At 36.7% G+C, this 23,556-nt stretch overlaps 2 protein-coding genes across 5 annotated transcripts; one reads left to right on the top strand and one right to left on the bottom strand.

The window, feature by feature from the left end:
* Positions 1-3,754: 3,754 nt before the first annotated feature.
* On the bottom strand, positions 3,755-12,805 carry LOC108768090 (uncharacterized protein CG5098). Of its 3 annotated transcripts, none has more exons than XM_018518367.1 (7): positions 12,715-12,805; positions 8,998-9,128; positions 7,444-8,670; positions 5,222-7,366; positions 4,954-5,135; positions 4,343-4,664; positions 3,755-4,241 (listed from the first exon to the last, which is right to left on the bottom strand). In XM_018518367.1, exons 3-7 carry the CDS (start codon positions 8,618-8,620, stop codon positions 4,039-4,041), a joined length of 4,029 nt encoding a protein of 1,342 aa, XP_018373869.1. In that variant the 5' UTR covers positions 8,621-8,670; positions 8,998-9,128; positions 12,715-12,805; the 3' UTR covers positions 3,755-4,038. The 3 variants fall into 3 exon arrangements, with proteins under 3 accessions (XP_018373869.1, XP_018373868.1, XP_018373870.1); XM_018518366.1 differs by having other exon boundaries at positions 8,961-9,128; XM_018518368.1 differs by lacking the exon at positions 12,715-12,805 and adding an exon at positions 12,065-12,076 and having other exon boundaries at positions 8,961-9,128.
* A 1,508-nt stretch (positions 12,806-14,313) lies between these two features.
* INPP5E (Inositol-3-phosphate synthase) lies at positions 14,314-21,650 on the top strand. 2 transcript variants are annotated; one of them, XM_018518389.1, is made up of 6 exons: positions 14,314-16,049; positions 18,416-18,634; positions 19,510-19,819; positions 19,890-20,449; positions 20,527-20,992; positions 21,095-21,650. In XM_018518389.1, exons 1-6 carry the CDS (start codon positions 15,563-15,565, stop codon positions 21,207-21,209), a joined length of 2,157 nt encoding a protein of 718 aa, XP_018373891.1. In that variant the 5' UTR covers positions 14,314-15,562; the 3' UTR covers positions 21,210-21,650. The 2 variants fall into 2 exon arrangements, with proteins under 2 accessions (XP_018373891.1, XP_018373890.1); XM_018518388.1 differs by lacking the exon at positions 18,416-18,634.
* Positions 21,651-23,556: the final 1,906 nt, after the last annotated feature.

Genomic DNA, 23,556 nt, shown 5'->3' on the forward strand with positions numbered 1-23,556 from the left:
CTTTAAAAACTTATATGTCTGATACTTGACGAAATAATCGCGATAACTTTTAATTCATTTTTTGCAATCACGAGATACGCGGATGTACCATCCAGAAACGTTCCACGGCCCTGAATTCGAAATCTATCGAAGATCGATGCAGTGACTCTCTCAAAGTCTCATTTAGGATCAGGTTATCGATCATGTAACTTTTTCTCTAGAGCGGAAATGTGAAAATTTTTGTGTATATACACACACATACAAAAAAATTGTCACTTTTCACGTTTCCGCCTCAGGGAAAAAGTTACACGATCGATACCCTGGAAGCGCAAGAAATTTGAACTAGAATCAGAAAGCATTGACGTTAATATACGGCGAATTTTTTGAATTGCACAAACTACGCGCAGAGCCCATAAGAATCACATGTATTCTGTTGATTTACAATAAAAGAATTTACATTAATAGACAACGTTCCTTCATGCGAATTATCCTTATTGTCATAAAAAATTGTTTCGTTATTACGAATGGTACAGCAGCGGTCGGGATTATGATTAGGAGAGCTTCATCTACAGTAGCTGACACACACACACGCGCGCACGCGCGCGCACATATCGTGTTTTATTATTTATTATATTTATATTACACAAAGATGTATATTTTTTCTCTCTTAATCGTATTATTGTATTGATCTTCAAATACAATTCGCCGATTTCTTCACCATTCTGTATTATTAAATAGGATTTAACCAATATCTTTCTTAATAATTATTACACATTAAACCAGGTCACAAAAAAAAGAATTACATCTATCCGACTCAAGAAAGAAAAAGACTAAACAGACGAAAGCTAGAAAAAAGAATGGAGAAAGAGAGATACAGTGGAGCGAAAGAAGCTAAGGAGAAAAAAGAAAAATAATAAACGCTAAAAAACGAATTAGACTTAAAGTATACGTTACGAAGATCAGGAATAAGAGATACCTAATCTCGTTCTCGCCCTAACGATAACGATGATACTTCCCGTTGCTGCTGCCAATCCATACAGCGACTGTCGCTGTCACGTTTTATTTTTTCTCACGGCCACATACATGAGTTTCTTGTTTTACTTTACAGATTCGTCTTTCCTTTTTTCTTTCTTTTTTATACAAATTACTTAGGCATCGTGATATTCAGGTTTCACTGTGTTTGACGCAGTTTCGTCTCGACGCCTCACACCTACGCCTCTCACTCGTGCAATTTACAAGTCGCAAGTTCGTCTCATTTATACAAATCGTCAAAATAATAATAATAATAATAATAAACGCGACAAAGACGCATGCTTCAACGCTACGGCGAGCACGGCTCTGCGTACGAAACGAGAGATGCATCAAGAGGTTCCTAGAGAATCTTTCTACAATATCTCAATGATGCAGTAACTACCCTTAGATCTTTTACTTATCCACAAGGCGAGCCTAAGTGACAATGTACACAACGCTATATTACGGACATACTACAAAAATTCTATTGTACACGGGGACGCACGCCGCAAACTCTGTGTACGCAAAGCCGTGTGCGCGACAAAAAAAACGAACAGATATATACATATGTGTATATATATACATATATATATATCGTTCGTTTCACTTCAGAATTTATCTTCTTCCTTTCTTCCTTTGCTTCTTTGTATCACAAATAATATTACAGTTACTCCTTCTAAGATAAAATTTGTTGTTTCCCTTTCATACACAATTGTAGATTATAAGCGTTTGGTTTACATTTCAATATCTCTCTTATTACATCTAAGCGGTACTTTTTTTTTGGCTGTATCCGTCTGTTTTATATAGACCAACCTTGTTGTCAAGGAGTATCGAAATGGTCTCGAAAAAGTCTCACAAAAAAGAAAATTAGGCTTTACGATACTTTTCTTCTGAAGTGTGAACTTGTTATTCTTTTTATTATTTTTTTAAAACATGATTTAAGCTTCTAAATAAAATGTTCTCGGAGATAATCTTTTTTTTTTACATTTGTCGCTATGCACTATGTATGTACAAAGAATCTTTTTTTTTTACGCTCAATAACTTCGTCTCTGAATACATAGTTACTATTTAAAAATGATTACATCTAATTTATCGTATTCTATGCTGTGTGGGGAGACGTGACGGCTATTTTCAATATGTACTCAATTTATATGATGTGTATACATACATACACAGACAATACATATATATGTATACACACACATAATACATATATATATTATACATATATGTATATACTTTTTTCTACGCAAACTAATATTATATATACATCGTATTTTTCTATGTAATATTATTATTATACAATTTTCTTGATCTTTGCTAATTCTCCCTGATGTAGTAAGAGAATCACCTGTTAATATTATTACATTTGTCGTAGCGAAAATTTGCCTCTTTTACACTTATAAAATACAATGAGAACGATGATGACGATAATGACAGCAAAGATAGCGATAATAAATTTTCGTATTAATATGAAAAAAATTAATATAAAATATATATATATATATATATAAATCAGCAATTAATACAAATTTCGTGATAATGCCATAACTATTAATTTAATCGCTAACAATAAACCGTATGCGAGACATTGGATATGAACCGGTTTCACGACCGTACAGATATATTAAATATGATAAAGTGACAGTAAATATGACGCCATATAAAATGTATCACTGAATGTAATGTGATGTGTTCTTTGTTACATTATATTAGATACAGCGATACTAAAGTCTTACAAGTGTTCTCATTTTAATCTCGCTCGATGCGAGTATAAAAATATTTCTCTTTACGAAATTGTCAACCCGTTTACGACACGCAAAATCAAATAAAAATTTACATGAAAAGCAGCTACAAAAATATATTAATATCAAAATGTAATAAAAATGTAGATTTTATGTGGATCGTGTACATAGCTGTGAGTGAGTTAATAATTCATGTAGCAACACAAATAAAAAAAAAAAATAAAACATGTAGCAACAAAGTTCTTTTTTTTTATATTCATGAGAGAACACTTGTTTTACATGTCCGTGCTCAATTTTCGCGAAAAAGAAAAGAGAATATTCAATTTTCGCTTGTGATACTGACTTATTCGTCTTACTATATTTATATGCATCCGATTTTGGCTGCCACAATTTTACAGATTTCAAATTTGACAGCATTAAATACAATATGCCCTGTTTGCATATTCCTGCGTACATGATGTTGTTAAGAAAATCTATAATATCTTTAGATTTTTACAAACATGAGTAAAAAAAGCAAATATCTTAATTTTTTCATCATTGTTCTTCAATAGCGATATTGTGAGTTATTCTATAAATTCAAAATTTAAAAAAATTTTGCAATTTATATCTTGCCTTTATATTAAGTCGAAAAGGCCACTATTCAAGGCCACATAGGCCAAAAAAGTTTCATTTATCTTTTTTCTTTTTAATAATTCTCAGAAATAATTTTTTAATAGCATTTTCATTTAAACATCTTGTACATTGGAAGATATTTTTCCCGAGCATATTGATCCTAAACTTGATATCTGGAAAATTAGAGTATAATTGTTTTCACATTTTCATACGTATACTTTCATGTTCCAGATACGCGTAAAATAATACAAGGAGCAATCACAAAACATCTTATGATCGCACGATCCCAATTCATCGTCAAATAAGAAAGTCGATTTATATGTATTAGAACAGAAAAAATAGAATACTCTAAATCAACAAACAATATATTATATTTTAATATTTTAAATTTGATCTATTTATGGTGTTACATCGATTACTCTTTTCCCTATAAATTCCGATTTGCGATGTAACTTCGTTATGTTACATATAGACTGGTTTTATCGTATGAGGATGTTTTGCTCCTTTATTAACTAGAACATACCTTACCAACTAGTAAGGCTATCTTCAGTCATAAACGGATTTATATTACTTAAGTTCTTACATTATTGCCCATTATTCGGTGCATCTAATTAAAGCCGGATCTTAGTGTGATATAATGTAAATACAATCTACTTCCATATTAGCCTATGCTCATAAACTCACCGGAGTTTCACGTAACTCGATGAAGATTACACTTAGGTATGTACTGATTTATGTCGAGGTGCCAGCCTTTCGTCAGCGCGCATGGATAATGCGAGACAGCTTTACAACCACGTTTCACGCAACCGATATTCGCGCCTGTCAAGCCGCAGGAGTCACATACTGATTTAGCGGCGTCCCACACAGCCTCTTGCAATCCTGTTACTCTACCACCTGCCAAACACAATCCGAATTTTCATATTACATATTACTTTCAAACTATACAATTCCACCGTTTTTCTTGTCTTTCCACTTCCATCATTCTAATGACTTACCTGCCATATATACCCCGGCTGCCCAAACCGCGCATTGCTCGTGAAGCCACACCTCCCATCGTTGTTCCTCCCCGCCGGGATGCAGAGTCATACCCGTAAAAATGGCGTTTGTGTTACTTTCAACGGAATTTCGCTTCTTCTTGCCCATTTTTGCGGAGAACTGGTCGGCTAGACCAGCGTACCTCAAGCTTCTCTTGTTCTTACCGCCTTTCTTCTGTTCTGTCGTAATTTCCTGTTCATCGGCCGATAAAATGCCATCCTCTAATCGCTCTTTGCCAATTAAATATGGACCAAATAAGTCACTTAACACGCCAGCTGGAACCTGTCACAGGCGTTTACCATATTATTCGCAATGTTAATACATATAATTACTCGCTTCTAAAACTGCTTCTGCACTAATCGTATCGCAGCATTGCTGTAGAGTCGCTAGCTTGACGCTAGATTGGACCACAACGTTTGTAACAAGCTCATGACGTTACGATGCGATTAATATAGAACCAGTTTAAAAATAGAGTTCATCAAATACAAGAATTTAGAATGTTTACTTGCCTCAAATTAAATATATCGAGTTACTTGAAGCATTAAATCATTCAGATAGAATATATATTTACCGTATAAGTTCCAGTCGCGATATGCGGTCCGGCCAAATTCGGATGCGGCCTGGACGAATCGCCAGGTATAACAGAATGAGGACCCTGTTTACAAAATACGCAGATCCAGGTTGAATCCGTAGTGTGTGCGTCGTATCGCGAGGATAATGTTGAACTGAAGAGACCTGCTCTGCTGACTTTACCTGTAGATAACAAAGATGAGCGATAAATTAAATCTCGTTCTAAAAATGAACACCTATAGAAATGATTTTTCATCTCACAGGCGTACCTCTGTAATCTAAATCGTTTTGATGACTAAGCCTCTTGCTTCGGCCTCCGTTCCCGTTGCCGACGCTTTTCCGTTTCTCTTTGCTCTTTTCCTCCTCTTCTTCCCGGGGTGCATTAACCACTTGGATACTCAATGGACTGTCCCTTGGCCCCTCCACGTGAACCACTGGTCCTCGGGACCTAATCGAACTCGCGTTCGAACCAGAATCGTACGCCATCTCCCTCAGACCATCAATTTTTGTGTTTTTCTTTGTTTTCTTTGAAGCTTGATCCTGCTTCTTCAAGCCTTTGGACATCCGTCTCTTCTTCACCTCCTTCGGAGAATCGTCTGTCGTACCAAAAATGTTCTCCGTCGACCTGGAGATTTTTCTCTTTCCACCCTGCATTTTGCCCTTCTTACCTCTTTTCCCCGACAGTTTTGTGTCCACCGTAGAAGAAACATCAATGGGATTGCTCTGAACGTTTTGAGAATCTGTTATCGGTAGTATACTATTTTCGAGACCTTCGAATTTCACAGCGGCATTGTCACCTTGGATTTGCGCGTTTGCGAGTTCTACTTTTAATTCTTCATTTTTGACTTCCGGATCCGCTTCCACGATTCCAGCAAACATTTTTGCTAGTTCCGACTCAACCTCGACGAAAGGATTTGTTGCCGTTGTCGTATTACTCATATCCTTTGGGCTCATTATCTTCGGGAACTCGGACGATGCGTCCTCACTGGATTTTCTTCGTGTCCTCTGATTTGTCGATATCAAGTTACTAGTCGTAGTATCCTCGCTATTACTCCGTCTTCGAACCGGTTGACTTTCCTCTAATCTTTCCTCCGTAATTTCGTCTATTACTGCTTTATTTGATATTCTTTCCTCCGCTTCTCTGGTGATCTGCTCCTCTGTCGTCTTGATATCGGCTGCCAATGTAGAACTAGTCGTCTCTTCCAACAACGGGTCAATAGTCCTCGGTTCCGTAGGTTCTGTGGGCTCAAGTTCCATGTCCTCAACCTCTGTTTTCGAATCCTTGCTCAGTCTCACAGGTTTCTCCAGTTTTCGTTTCCTACGTTGCTTGGTGTTATCATTCGAGTCATCGTTGCTGAAAGCCGGCGACACTACTTCGTCCTCCCGAGTCGGCGATTTAGACTTCTGTCTTTCCGGCGACATACTTTTAACGCTGGACGTGTCCTTTTCCTCTATCGGCATCACGATTACTGAACCGATATTCTCAGTATTCCCAAGTTTCTTATTCCCTCCTTCCAATTTCTCTAACAAAGAATCAACACCTTTTTTGCCCCTCTTCGGCAAATTCTTAGGTGATCTCACACTTGTCTCCTCATGTTTCTTGTCCCTCTCAGAAGAGGATTCTCGCTTAGGGCTGTCCGTAACGTCTTTCTCCATTTTGGATGTAAGATTGACTATAACAGGTAAAACATTCCTTGGCACTTGCGCGATAACACTCAACGTATCCTTAGCTTTCGAAACTTCAGACTCCTTTTTTTCCGTAACCACCCTCTCTATCGTTACACTAGGCGGCAAATTTATCACTTTCTGCGTAAAATTATCTACATTCATTTCTTTAATCTTATCATGAAGATTGGCGACTCCCTTTAGATTACTTTCAAAGTTTTTCACCGTTATCTTAGGAGTGGTCATCTCCTTCGTCGATAGTGAAACTGGTTCGCTGACCGAGTTTGGCGTCGGTACAGACGAGCTGATTCCGCTATCTGACGAAGTCTCTCCGTTAAGCGGTATGGGTGGTGAAATTATGTTTCCGTTTCGATTACCCTTATCCACATTTCTCGCAGTCAAGCTGATGGGAATATCCTGAGGTATCCGAGAGTAATTCTCCGCCATAATCTCCGATGTAGACGAAAGATCTAAGGTATTTTGGGAGCCAGGCGAACTTCTATATTGATTTTGATTTTGCCGATTGTCCACTAACATTTGTAAACTGAACAGGGGATTGCCCGGCGTGTTCGCCGGTGTGACGCTCTTCGAGGGAACCGTGGGTGTATGCCATGTCGGTGGTGCTTGTGTGTGAGCAAGTTGTGGAGTGAGTTGCGACGGTAGATGGGACGCTCGCGCTATGGATGGATGTGTGTAGAACCCGGCTGTTCCCAATGAGGCACCAGACAACGTCGGATGGATATTGAGAGCTGGAAGTACAATCATCGCGATTAATTTATTATGATGTTGAAAAATATCGCATTAAATACCTGTAATTTAAAATTACCTTGACCCGGCGGCATCAGATGGTTCCAGACAGTTTGTGGTGGAGGTGTGCCAACCGGTGGTCGGCTATGACCTGGATACTGTCCTGACATTTCGAAACACGCCCAATTGCTTAATCTCGGGTTGCAGGCAGTCACTAGATCGATATTTTCTGACTTGTGTGCCTCTTCTTCACTACAGCATTCTTTCTTAATATTATTACATTTGACATTCAACTGTAAATGTGTCCAAGATAATGATTTCGATTTACAATCACTTAAGCGTGATGATAATATATGCGTGATGTATTTGTCCAGATACACACTCTCTTGCTTCAAATTATTGTTTGTTATAACCGTTCCATTTACTTTATCACTATCAGCATGCAATTTACCGATAGTTTTCAGTAATTCTTCGCCTTTTTCCGAGTTACATGACAATTCATTTAAATCAGAAAGCTTCAATAAACCATAATCTACTTTCTTGTACTTTACATTATAAAAACTTTGTACATTAGGGGAATGATTTAATTGTCTTAAAATGGCATCATCTACTGAAAGTGTCTCTTTATCGACACCTGACGAATGTGGACAATTGCAGAGTTGATTTTTCGTCTCACTATAAGTATGACTGCATTGCAAACATTTTTTTGAATTTATTACTAAATTAAGTGGCTCATTATCTGCTACAGAAGTGGTGCAATTAGAGTCGCAAGCTTCTTTACCGTGCTGAATATTATCCGATGTCACTTTAAATCCGACAATATTTTGCGTGTCGATCGAATGTTTTGACACACAACTAAACAGACCAATATTTGCGTCGTAACAAATTTCTCTCTGCGATTCAGATGAAACTTTGGTTTTATCTTTTGTGAACGAATACGTAAGCTCCGTTGTTTTACTGATATTTAGCGAATTAGAGTCTGTTTCCTCACCGGAATCCTTCTGGCAGCTAGCTAGCCTATTCTTTCGTTCCTCCTGCAGGTTTCCCGTTTTTATGGATAGTGATTCATTAACTGTACCAATCAGTACATTAGAATTCACTATCCTATCATCGTGTCGTGCCGTTGGTAATAACTTTGTAGCATATATCAAGTTTAAATTAATAGATTCCGTGGTATTTTTTGTTTTATGATACAAGTCATCTATATTCTGCGTGGTATTATGTGCTACCAATGTTTGCAGATCAATCCACTGCATAAAATTGTTTGGTAGCGCCCATTGTGGCGCAACGTCAAATATGTGTAGTCCTAGAAACAAAAAATTTATCGTAATTTACATTTACCACAAATTTTATTGCGTTATGAGGCGAAATGGCACATGCTGGTATAATTTGAAATGTCAGGAAGCAATAGATCGATAGACAACAATATTGGTATCAGAATTTATTTTACAATTAGAAATAAATGACGCTGTAATTTACATTGTAATATAGAAATATTTAATTTTATGATCGTTTTGGTCGTGATTAAAAACCGTATACAGAGTAAAACATACAAAAAGGCATATACAAAATAATAGCACAATAATTATATTTTACCATTGCAGGAAACAATAGAAGAGTCGTGATAACTCACACCATACTGTAGATCTGGACTACTTTTATTTCTCTCATTTGTACTCTGACAATAGTAGTAATATCGCTCTATATCCAGAAACTAATCAAACTTTTCTTCTGGCGATATATGTTTAGACGTTTGTAGAGATTCTGTAATCATATAACAGAAACATTTCTCTTACTGATCTAGATATATCGCAAAAACTTTTAAACTATAGATCTGTTTTTATAACTAAACTAATATACACTTTTTGTACTTGAAGTGAAATAGATGTAGGTTTGAAATTTAACAAAAGTTCTAGTGCAGTCAAGAGAAATGCAGCAATAAAAAAAACAATATAATTTTCACAAAAACCTTATAATTCTTCATAATATTTACACGATATTACAAATGCTGATTTGAGCAAGCTGCTAATATATGTGACATAAGAATACAGGAATTTAAGCGGCAAATAAAATATCGTAGCCGGTGTAGTGAGTTTGAAATTTTTATTTAGAAAATAAGTGTTTTCGCCAATGTGAGACAAAACAAAACAGATCACAACTTAGCAGCTTGCAGTCTAAGTACAGGTAAAGAATATTCAGCTCGAATGAAACGCAGCAAAACATTTAGACCATTTACGCTCTCCAGGCAAATATTTCAAGGCACGCAGCAAGTATTCCATAGGACAAGTTAAAGAAACGCAACAGGATAACGCTTTCTCGTCTCAATCTTTTGTTCTAATGTGAATTTGGTTACTTGCACTACTTGTAGCGAATTCGATTGGACACTCTGATGCCCGTTTCTACCAATATAGATTGACTTTAATCTTGGTTCAACTTACTCTCCATCTTTTTCTTATTCGTAAAACTAAAAAAAAGATGAAGAGTTAGTTGTGAGCACTGATGCTGTCATTCACAAATTGATTAAAAAGATATGTGTTTAATATAATTATAAAAGCAGATTAAATCCCCTATACATTCTATTGTATTATTAAATAAGATCAGAGCCTACTCTGATTAATTTAACTTGAAAATTTAACCTATTTAAGATAAAATTTGGTAAAATAATGAAATATCTAATTTAATTAGTAAAGTTGATTACTAAATTATATACTCATTATCCCCTGGCATTGGGTCTAAAAAGGTTAATTTCAAAAATGTTAAATTAAAAGTTAATAGTGACCGATAAAATGTAAAGTTAAATTAAAATTAATTAACTTTACAATCTTTTAGCTTAACTTTTAACTTTTCAACTTAACCCTGAGTAAAATATATACGTTATAATTAAAAATATTTGAATTTCATTTTTATATTCATTCAAATTAAATCAATGTACAATAACGGCTTTAATGCAATTAGTGCGCTCTAGTGCGAATTTGCTATATACATATCAGAGCCTGCTTTATATAAAGTATCTAAATGCAGTAGCATAATATAATTAACTTTGACAATAAAATAATACATGTATATTCTGTTAAATAACGTGATAATATTATTACTGGGTATTTAATTGTTTAAGATGTTTATAACCTGATTGCACTAACATTACTTTGAACATGACTTTAAGCGAGGCTTAAAACTCTCTCCCTCTCTATCTTTTTCTCTCGGCTTTAAAAAGAGAAAAAGAGAGTTTAAAGCCTTGCTTAACGCAAGTATAACAAAGTATAACAAAGTAACGTTGGTGTAATCGGACCTAAATACTTTCACATTTAACTTCATCATGCTAATTTCACGAACAGCAGTTTTCGGTATAGTGCAAGTAACCGAATTCGCTATTAAATACACACACAGACACACAGGTCTCACGCTTCCACCTTCCGTCAAGAACATTCACTTTGCTTTTATTCATACGACCCATTGACACCGACTATCAAAACAGCTATTATCCACTACGTGTATCGGCGAATAGTCAGCTCGTACACTTTCGAGCATAACCACGATGAAAGACCAACGCATTTCGCGACGCGTCCATTGCGATTTGCCACTTTGTCGAATATTTTCTTTTTTTCCAAATCGTACCATCACATCGCAAAAATGCGTCAAATCATCGAAATAGAATTCATTCGTGAAGGAGCAACGTAGCGATCGTATTATCAACGCTGGAACGTTAACGCTTGGAAAAGGAGAAAATGAGGTGAGGACCGAGAAGATGAGGTTACGCAAAAACGGAAAATGTCGCGACGGCGATCGTGCCTAACGGTCCGCTGCGAGCTCTCTGGGTTCCACGTTGTCATCGTTGTCCTCGCGGACGTCAATATCGCTATTGTGGTGACATTCGCGAGAGGAGACGTACAGCGCGAAAGCTTGCATTGCAACATTGCTGCAACGTTGCTAAAACGAACGATCTGTGCTGTACGCATAATACGATCAGCCCGGTATCACATGCTCTGAAGTCGCTGCTCCGAGAATCGGCTCGCGATCCCGATGACACGCACCGCGCGTTTACTTACACGCGCCGTTTACAGGGTAGAAAGAGAAACGGAGTAGAAAGAACGGAGTATATACAGCGTGCATACACGAAAGGCTATAGAGCGACGACAGTGGTGCCGAACACGTTTATCCCGTACATTTACCGTGCAGATGCACGTACTGTACCCTCGCGCGGCCGTACACATCGATAGCGTGTCGTGCGGACACCTATGCACGCGCGGGTAAGACGTGTCATGAACGAGGGCGAGAGAGAAAGAGCGAGAGAGAGAGAGAGAGAGAGAGAGAGAGAGAGAGGGAGGAGGGAGAAGAGACAGACAAAGGAGAGAGAGAAAAAGAGGGGGAGACGCAGGAAGGAGGCACCCGTGGTCCACGCACTCCGTGCCGACGAACGTTTTTGAAGGAGCATCGCCGCGTGTCACCGCTGACCGAGGCGTGCACGACGGAGCACGATAACCGCCGCGAGTATATATATGTATACCGCGAGTAGTCACCGGGTAAATCACAGCGACAAGACGGAATAAACTGGCAGCGGTAATAGCAGCAACAGCGAATCCACGTATCAGACGCACACACAGTATACACACACACACACACATGTACGCACCCACATACGCACGCACGCACGCACGCACGCAGCATACACGATGCGCGAAAGATGAATGTAACGCACGTACGTTACACACGGCGTCGTATTGCCCACCGGCGGCAACGACGACGATTACGACGGTGATTACGGCGGTAGGTGGGGAAAGAAGGAATAAATCTGACGAGCGGGAAGGAGAAAAAAAAACGGAGCCACACGGAATGATACGCACGTTTTGACGTTGATCGCACTGACACGAGTCACACGAGCGCACAGATCGTAAACGCGATCCGGTGTGTACGGTACGGAGTTGCGCGCCGATCGCGCCAGCGAAAAACCACACAACCGAGTACCGACACAAGGACGCACACACGGAGAGAGAGTGAGAGAGAGAGAGTGAGAGAGAGAGAGAGGAGAGCGCGCCGGAACGGAACGCCGTGGCGCGGAGCGGCGCGATCCGCCTCTGCTCCCCTTGGCCCCCTTGGCCCTTCGCGCGATTATCGCGCGGGCGCACAATATAATATTCACTTGCGTTTCCCCGATCCAACAACGGAATCTCGTCACCGCACTACCACCGAGACGCCAACGTTGTCGACAATGATCACACGACGAAGGAAGGCCCGAAAGGTGCGTGGACCGATCGTCGTCGGCCCCGATCACTCGGCATAGAAATGGATTGTGGAACGGCGGAAAAGACACATACGCACAGCCGCGAACGCAACAAGACTTTCATGCACCTACCGCAACGAAACCCTATCGCCACGGACGATTTTACGATTTTCAGCCCCAAAATTGTCGGGGCATCAACCAAATCAGTATTTCAACAATGGTGGCCATCCATACAGCGAGCCAGACCGTCACGCGCCGGTCTGACATCTAGCGGTGGCGGCACGAATCACGTTTTTGTTTCTCAAGCAAGCCGACGCGTCGCGACTGGAGAGCCTGAAAAGTAAAGTCACTAGATTTCCCGAGTGTGTACCGCGAATGATTTCAGAATTGTCGCTGCAAAATGGCCGAAGTGCACATAGTACACGATTTCAAGCATGGTGGTTGGTGGTTCATCTTTTAAACTGTGTACTTACTTGTCCCTTCGTGCACTTTCATGCACTGAACTTCTCTACGACAAATAAACCTGTATTAAACTAAATAATTCATAAATTAAGCATATATATATATAATTTTGGTCATAAATAAACTAATTACAATTAAAAAATATTTATTTACGTACTTGACACATTTATTTTCCAAAATAAAGTATGTACGTATATACAAATGCATAAATTTGAAATTGCCGCGTTTGCGTCAAAATGGATGCGAGTTTGCGGTACTTTAAAAATCTAGTGACTTTTTTCCAAGGGAGAGTGACAAATTGCATCACGTGATTGCCCGCGTTCAATCAGGACGGGGATCACGCGACCAGTTTTCTCCAATCTCTTCCATGCCTAGGAGCTTTGATGCCCACGTCCAATCAGAGGAGACGAGTCACATGATGCAGTTTGCCATTCTCTCCCTTTGAGTAGAATCCTATGCTGGATTCACCCTGCATGTGATTTGCGTCGTACAACGCTCTACAACCAATCAGAAAACAGGATTCCGATGATACGAAGCAAAATCCATCGGAATCCTGTTTTCTGATTGGTTGCAGAGAAACAACTGAGCGACAGTGAGCTCTTTCATTTGATTGGTATATTCTAATTTCTATTAGATTCTAAAATATGGACCAATCAGATGAGAATTCTTTGAGCAGCTTAGTGAGGGGTTGTCGTTCCGAATGAATACACCCAAAATGCGCAAGAGAACATTTTTTTTCATCATGACTAGAACTATGATGCGCGGCATTTTGTCTCGGAAACGGTGGCTTTTTCGTTTCCTGTGACGTCGAAACTCATCGATCGTTAATCCGATGGACGTATCCCGGTAAAAAAAATTTATAAAGAATGATAGGATTTCTATCAGTTTGTATCGTTTTCAATAAGTTTATATAATTTTCTATCTTTTCTATCGTTGATCTCGCGAGCATCACGATTGATCGGATATGAATTCTATCGTATTTTATCGGGTTTTATAAGATTCCTATTTAAAATCTAATTCAAATTAGTTAATTCGCGAACCAGATTTCATATTTAAAATGATAGAATTTTTTTGTTTATATTTATGTAAATAGAATATTTGCTCGTTCTCTATCAACTTTTTTTTTTATCAGGGCCATCCTCTCCATCGTCTGCTGCGAACGGCCGTAGTCGGTTTCACGGTTGCGGTTGCGCTAGTCAGTGCTGTCACTACTGTCGGTAGTCGGTGCCGTGTTGGTTGTGCAGTGCTGTGTATGCGTGCGTACGGTGTATGCGGGCATTGCGAGGCGCGAATGCGAATTGCGAGCACTGTGAGCCTCGTTTACTCTTCCAGGGAAATAGATAAGATGAAGGAAGAACGGGAAAAAAGGGAGAAATGAGTGCTCAACCAACTCAGCACGACTTCTGATCGCGCAATGTGCCCGACGCATCGTCGCCGTTACGGGGATGGAGGCCGAGGTCCGGGTGCCCACATTCGATCGAGTCTCGCGCCTCAATGGTTTGTTATTTCAACGCGTGAATGACGTGTTGACGCTTCTGGTCTGACCGCAAGTCCGCGATCCGAGTCTCGTGAACGCACCGGTGGTCAGCTAAACTAATAAATCAATGCGCGTTGGTTCGACCGTTCTTATCTGACCGAGATGGACCGTGAGGACGCAGAGATCAGGAGACACAGTAGTGTTTCGGGTGTCAAGTCAATTAATTAGACTAATGTGAAACGCGGCGACGAGGACGCCCGAGATTTCATAAGTTTGATTAGGCGATCGTGATGATCGTGATGTTGAATGAAAAACGACGCAGTTGCTCGACGTAGCTCGTGAAGGAAAAAAGGGGAAACGCGTCGGTGGAGAGAACGTACAGATCCGCATGGAGTACGTCGTACTCGAGTCTTGCTCGGCTGCACATTTAGCCGACCCGATTCTAGTCATCTGTTCTAGTCCAAATGTTCAAATGCCAAAAGTATCACTCGTCGATACCCCAAATGCGATATGTCAACTTGCGGTATATCACCATTGGATATCCTCCCACATGACTGAACGTTCGAATCAATAGGGAACTGAATTGATATCGAAAAGGGTATTATAGTTCATGAATACTTACAGGACACGTTGTAACGCGTTACGCAATTGATCCCGCAGAATTTAGATATTATTATATATGGTTTGATAATCAAGTGCAAAGCGGCACACGAACGACATGCTTGAATGCTATTGAGATTTGAGACATTTTGTATATTGGATGTACTTCACTTTGTATGGCTGCAAACGGAAATGATTACTTGTAAATTATATAATTTTCTATTCGTTAAGAGCTTATCCATAATTTGAAATATAGAAAGAATATTTTTGAGAGTTTTTCTATGATATATTTCAACGCATCCTGCGACTATGATAAGAGAATTTTTTTTAGCTATAATTAGAGACGTATAAAAATTGATGATGTAATTTAACGAGCGATTACGGAGAGGGATAATATAAAAGGATATAATCAGTGATCTCGTGTTAAATGCTGCGAGTATTATGGATCAGAGTGAGGGAAATAACGTCTCTAGCGTTTCAAATAAGGCAGAGGTTTCTCCAAAATCAAAACAGAAGAAAAAGTCCCTCTGTCGCATGCTCATGAATAAAAAGACCAAGGTCGGCTGCTTGGAGTCCTCGTACAAAGACGGGGATTCAAATAGAAACTCCAAGATAGAGAGCTCGCAGCATGGATCTCAAACTAGCACCAAACTGTCCCTGTGCTGTGCTATGACTGAACGTAGCAGAACACCACCCCAGAGCTTAACCATTAGCAGACTTTCCCCGATGACGTTGAGTCATACCTCGGTCAAATCCGAGGTAGCTTCCATCAATGTGGATCATGAAACGGACGTACCAGTTGAGGAGGAAGAAATGCATGTTGCAAACGATCAGGCCAAGGATCAGGCTCAAGCAATTCAAGAGACTGTAGTCAGAAGGAGTAATGTAGCAATGGGAAAGGAACAGCGTCCTACTACTTATATAGAAGGTAAGCTTCACAAATGTATCACAACACTTGAATATTACTGATTTAGGTATGAAATTTGTGTACTATATGGTAAACAATTTTTTATATTTGTGTTGAAAACGGTCCACTCAAATCCTTGTTAAAATTTTTGGTTGAATTTTTGACGCATGTGATTAGGTTTAAATATTTTGTGTTAAATTGATATTTAACATTTCTTAGTGTTAAAATAACACAATTTATGAGTAAGTGAACGAATAACATAAAATTGTTTTAAAACGTAAATTTTAATATAAATTACATGTTAATTTAACATATTGTACATGTTAATTTTATTGAAAAAAACATGTTTCCTACAGTTTGCTTACAAATTGTATCACTATTATTTTTTTGTGTTAATTTTTTTACATAATATTTGTGTCGCTTTCTAACATATTTATCTCGTGTTAAATTAACATAAAAAGTGGACATTTGAATGGACTGTTTGGGGCATGTAAAATGTGTTAAATTTAACACAAATTTTCTAACTGTGTACACAGTAAAAACCATTCTGTACTTGTATTAAAATCGGTTCTTGTTTCTTTGTGTTGTATTTTTAATATACCTGAGTGTTGATTTGACATAATGTGATTGTGTTATTTGAATATTTTATGTTATTTTGATGTTTGACACTTTTCTTAGTGTTAAATCATTTTTGAGTAAGTAGACAAATAACATAAAAATAATATAGTTTTAAAACGTACATTCTAACTTTATAATACAGTTTAAAATGTATTTTAAATTAAAGTTTTATTCTAATGAATAAAAGATGAATGTATGTGTTAATTTAACACATTATAAATATTAATTTTACTGAAGAAAGATACGTTCACAATTTTTCTTTTCAAATTGTATGAAAGTGTTAATTGTTACATTTTTTGTGTTAATGTTTAACACAATATCTGTGTTACATTATAAAATCTTGTGTTAAATTAACACAAAAATTTGGGTGAATCGTTTAGGACACGTCAAGTATGTTAACGAACTTCGTCCATTTTGCCGCGCACAATTATTAATTATATACTATTTTATAGATAAAACAATATAGAAATGTTAAAAATTAGTCCTCTATTTTTTGTAATTTTTGTAAGTTTTTTAGTTACTCAATAAGCAGAATGTCTAAAATCGACGCATAAGACATCTTTAAGATTTTTTAAAGAAACATCTTTAATATATTTGATAAAGAATTCTTTAAAATATCTTAGACACATGAGCACTGTTTTAATAATTAGGAGACATCCTATATTCATACACACACGCGCGCGCGCGCGCACACACACACACACACACACACACACACACACACACATATAATGGACGAAGTTTTTTAACACAAATTTAAACAACTCTTTAAGAAGGTGGCGTTATGGCAAGCAAGTAAATCAGCACTAACGAAATAGTAAGCATTGAGAATAATGTTAATTTATTCTACAATAATGTGGAGGGAAAAGAGAAAAAAAATCTTTGGTTACCTCATATCTAATTTCAACTAAATGACTCCTATTTTCCTATGCGTATTTTGCAATGTGATTTGATGATGCTCAAGTAACCTTGAACATCCCCTCCATCTTTTACATTCTCAAGCGTATATTCACTATACATGGCATAGATAATGCTTCCAGTTGACGTGGAGTTAGTAAAGTTTATCTTTGAGAGATACGTGCATGTGTTTTTCTTGATCAATGAGAATATGAGTAATCTACCGAAAATGTCGAACAAAAAGAGAAGGAAAAGTTTCCTTAACAAGTTACGTGGCATATTTAAGAAGAAAAACGAGTTAGAACAGTCAGATTTCCATAATAAGCAGAAACAAGTATTTGACGATAGGCAAACTGATCATATGGGAGGTGCATCTTGTAGTTCTGATCAAAAAATTGCAAAAGCTGTTGACAGTGAAATTCGTGTAACAGTTTCAAGAAATAGTTCGTCTGGAAAAGAAACGCATATTGATAAGAATTTATCAGAAAATTGTAAAAACGTAGATATTATAAAAAGTGAAAGTTTCAGGTTTCCTAATGTAGATGATGACATAAATGAAAAGAATCATCAGAACGTTACAAAAAATAAGCAGCTGGATTATAAATTAGGATCGGACAGACATATGAATACAAAAATTACTTTTCTAAATCAAGATAACGATACAGTAAATTCTCGTTATCCAGAGTTATCTCTAGGAGATATTGGGAAGGCGCATCACGATAATGGAACGAAAAGTTACAGTTCTGACTCTAAAAACGCAATATTACAATCTCTTAACAATGCTAACATTACGAGCGGTACGCGTAAATTTTTAGTAAAGGAAACAAAGGTGATTTCTCAAGAGAGTAGTGAAGATAGTGACTTCTCTGCAGACTCAACGGAAGATTCGTTCGAAGATTCTTCAGAAGATGAAAATGAACATCTGATTGAGTTTGAGAAAACTCAAAAATACTTTAAGGATGAGTACTTTACAAAGGGAAAATATATCACTTATTTCTTCCTGGAAATGGAACGGCAGTTATACAATCCTACAGATGTTTACAGTATGGTTCAGTATCATAATACTGATTGCAAAAAACCAGAGAAAAAAGGTACAAAATGATATACGAAATTTATACGGTGCTTAAAATGTATAATTCTTTCTGTTTTTGCTAGTATTTTATACATTTTGTTCTTACAAACTATTGAATTCTTTTCTTCAGCATTATAAAAAATTATTTAATTGGCAACGTGTATTCTGCATACTTTAGTTCTATTAAGAAACCGTATATACAATTATTTTATGTCTGGATTAGATTAGAAACATAATACATTTAATGCTGTGATGTTGTTCGTGCGCAGCTATAATTGTTTTTTTTTTGTATGTTACGTATCTTTATCTTTTCCTAATTAACTTAGATTACTAGGAAGTATGTGTACATACTTATATATTTTATAGGGTGATTGTATGTAGGTTTTATATAGTTGTTTAAGTTAAATATAGGCTACTTATGTTAGATTTAGAACAAGTACAGTACTACTACTTAAAGCCAATTTGATAAATTGCTTGATTTAAATTCAAGTAACAATTGGCGCTGTTCTTTTTCCAAATATATTAATCAAATAATTAAATGGTTTTACTGATGTACATAAACATATATATGTTTAATTTCAAAAGACGAGTTCAAGATATTTATATCTAGTCAAATGATAACAAATCTTATCTAATTTCATCGTATTACGAATCTGCACGTGCCAAGACTGCAGTAGGCGGCAATTGAAACAATTTAGTTTCATTACAACGGAATGCTATAATCTGTTATGCAGATAAATTTTTAGGCACAAAATGTATTTGCTCCATCAGTATATATGTTCTGTGTATATTTTTTGCTTTCGAAATGTAATGGATGATTCTTTTGCGCAATTACAACGCACAATTTCCATTAATAGAATCTCACGCGTAATGTATAATTTTAAACTGTTTCAGGTGAATATTCTTCCTCCGGATCGCTATCGCCGAGTATATCAGGACAATTACGTCGTAGATTGCTTCATAGGAGATCTGCGGATAACTTGATCGTAGACTCACCTACAAGCTCTATGAGACATTCTAGTCCAGATTCTATTAAAAGTGCACCGATCCAGCATAAGCCACGTTCAACGTCCCATGATGCTCTGTCTAAAAAGAATCGTTACTTTCGTCAAACGACAGGAGCGTCTATGGATAGCTTGGCAAAGCAGTCATTACTTGCTGCACAAGTACTTAATTTAATTCCTACTCAGAAAGCACGGGAAAGGTATATGTTTCTTCAGAAAATTATCTGAAATGATCATTATCCGATGGCTAAAAATAATTGAATTTTGTAGGAATTTTCTTCATGGAAGAATCGCCGCCAATTCCTTACTCGGACCAGTGGAACTTGAGAAAGTATTGCCTAATCGAGAATTAAAAATTTTTATCGGCACGTGGAACATGAATGGTCAGACTCCGCCAAAGGAATTGAACGATTTTATGTTGCCATCCGACATAGAGACTGTTCCCGATTTGTTAGCTATAGGAACACAAGAGTCATGTTCCGAACGACATGAGTGGGAGGCAGCTCTGCAAGAAACTGTCGGTCCTTCGCACGTGCTACTAACTAGCAGTAATCTCGGTACACTTCACCTCGCATTATTTATAAGACGGGACTTGATTTGGTTCTGCTCTATTCCGGAGGAGGATAACTTTTCAACGAGAACTGGAACAGCATTCAGAACGAAAGGCGCAGTGGCTATAGCTCTCATGATATTTGGCACTAGCTTTCTCTTTGTTACCGCTCATTTGACCGCACATCAAGACAAGGTAAAAGAACGGGTCAACGATATAAAGAGAATCGTCAGAAATCTTGATCTACCTAAAGAGCTACCTATCCGGCACAAAAGCAAAGGTATTAATGCTAAACGTTAAAGCTTTAATAGTTTTATACATTGTATGTAATAAATATATATCGTTTATTTTTTATAGATGTAACTCAAAATTTTGATTGCGTGTTTTGGTGCGGTGATTTAAACTTCCGTCTAGCTCAACCGAGAGAGGAGGTGATTCAATGGATCACAAATACATGTTTTCCACAAGAATCACCGATAAACATGCGCAAAGATCAGTTGAAAAATATCCTAAACGAAGGCGCAGTGTTGCGCGGTTTCGAAGAAGCTCCAATTATGTTTCCTCCCACCTACAAATACGATCCGGGAACGCAGAATTTCGATTCTAGCAGCAAGCAACGCACTCCCGCGTACACTGACAGGATTCTTTTCAGAGGGAAAGGTCACACCAGAGGATATATTAGACGCGTTAGCCACGAGATTTCTAGTTCTAAAGATGGGGTTATTGAGTGCTTGATATATGATTCTGTTCCAAGTATGTGCACGTCGGATCACAAGCCAGTCTGGGGAGTCTTTAAAACCACATTGAGGCCGGGTATCGATACGTACGTGTCTGTTATTTATTGACGTTTGAAGAGATGGTCATACAGCTTGAATCCTTTTGTATGTATTAGATACAATCTATATATGCTGCTATTTATTTTTAGAATTCCGCTCGGTGCTGGACTTTTCAATCGTGAAGTATATCTGGAAGGTATTAGAAGACGTGCGGCGGCGATGGATGATTCTCTTGAAACTTCAAAAGTTTGTTCAATTCAATAAAGAAATTAGAAGCTATTGTGAGAATGTATCAGCAGAATGGGTAATGTACTAATAGATAAAGATTTGTTTTTTTATTATAACAGGCAGTATGAAAGAATGATCGCTTTATACCATTCTTACAATAGATGTCACATTTCTTTTGTACGATTTATGTACTCTGTACGCTAAGTCTGTCCATTTTTATAGCGGTGACAAGAAATACTTTTTTAGTAAGATTTGTATAATAAATTACAATTACGAATGAACACCGTAAAAGTCTAGTCAACCAGTGAAATAAATTACTCGTTTAATGAAATAAAATCTAGATGAGGATTTTATAAATGTATCGTCGATATATTCATATTGTGCCACAGACATTAGAGAGATAAAATATTATTTGGCTTTATGTGGCCGACTTTGTCAAAAAAAAAAATTACAAAAAAATTACATTCATTTTGTAACACTGCTAGTTTAGTTAGATAAATTTTTTATAATAATTCTGTATTGCAGTATTTATCAAAACGTAACTAACATCTCAGACGTTAAAAAAATTATAGTGATGAAAAATAATTTTATAATTATTGAGATATATATTTATGTGATTTATTGCTACTAATGGAATAATGACAACAATTTATAGGTCAAATTTTGTATAAAATGAGTTTTCTAGTTTTTAAGTTCAATTAATTTAGATGTAATACGAATTGTAGACCAAATTATTGGGCCAATAAGATATTAGAGCAGAGTTTCTCAAACTTTTTTGAATCGCGGCCCACTTTGTAGAATAGCAAACTCCACGACCCACCTAGCTTTAGTGGATATGGAAAAGCAGGGGGAGGGAGGGGGATAAGAATTAATTAATTTATACTTAATTTTAATTTTGCTCTTTTTTAATTTTTTGTTAAATATACTTTTATTAATATATTTTTTAAACGTATGAGATGTACGTGAAATACACGCTTGTTTTCTATATCTATTAATAATAATCTTAATGTCAACATTGATATGAATTATTTTCAGATCAAAGAGGTTGACAATTATAACTTATTTTATAATTAGTTTTAATTCCTGCCAATCGTTAAAAAGTCAATTTCACATATACGAAGTGAAAGGGAGCAGCACTCTTAATATAATGAAATGTAATTTAATATTTTAAAATTTTTCATGATTCACCAAAAATCGATTTACGATCCATCAATGGAACGCGACCCACATTTTAGGGATCCCTATATTAGATAATATTCGCAAAATTTAAATAATACGTTTGTTTATTAATTCTTTATATTCTTATTTACTGGGACCATTCCTTATGTAAAGTCTTAAAAAAAGATTCAAAACAGTAGAATATCTTTTCCTAAACGTTTTATATATACAGAATCTTAATAGCTATATCAACGCGTAGTCTCTTATGCTCCTTCCAGTTGTAGTCGATAATTCAACTCACATGGTGAAATGTTGGTATAGTTATTAGGATTCACATCGCATTATATACACAGGATGCCCTAGACTTTGCATGACATTTGTTAATAACAATCTTGAGATCATTTTGATAAGAAAATCCTAACATCAAAATGTCGAGGCTGCAGATAGTTTTTAAATGAGAAGGATTTCAAATTAACCAATTAAATTGTTCGAAATTTGCGTGCTCAGGCATGGCACATTGTACCTTAGTGAAGTTGTTTAGAAGAATAGAAGAGAATAAAATTAATGTTTGAAAACATCAATATTTCTAAGTTTGTTCAAAAGTTATCTCTCATGTTGCGATTTTCTCAATATTTTAGCTATAATTTGAGTTTTTTTTTTGTATTTTTCTTTCTAAAAGTTACCCGGAAATCCTCCTAAACATTTGTACTCCCAAAAAATCTCCCGGTAAAAAAGAAATCTTCAAATCTGATAGAATTGTAGAAATTCTACTAAATTGACAACACTAATCGTCACTATTGTGCAATATGCTATGCCTAAGCACACGAATTTTGGACAGTTTAAAAATTGGGTAACTTTAAACCTTTCTTATTTAAAAACTATTGTAACCTCCACATTTTTTGGTATTAGATTTTTCGTCTTGAAATGATTTCAGGAATCTACTATTGACAGAAGACGCGAAGGTGACTGGCACTCCGTATATATATATATATATATGTATAGTAACTATACGTTAGTAACTAATTGCTAAATAGCATGGTCGTGTTAAATGGTGTTGTGTTATCGATTTTAAATAGTCTATAGCGTTAAATAAAAGATAATGCTCTTTGATAATGAGTGACCCTATTTCTAACTTATTCTAGATAATAATGGCAAATTATGACTTATAATGGCAAATTATAAAACCCCAAACACAATATTGTTACAGAATAATAATATATGCACA

The sequence above is a fragment of the Trachymyrmex cornetzi genome, unplaced genomic scaffold (assembly GCF_001594075.2).
Source record: "Trachymyrmex cornetzi isolate Tcor2-1 unplaced genomic scaffold, Tcor1.1 scaffold748, whole genome shotgun sequence".
NCBI classification, from domain to species: domain Eukaryota; kingdom Metazoa; phylum Arthropoda; class Insecta; order Hymenoptera; family Formicidae; genus Trachymyrmex; species Trachymyrmex cornetzi.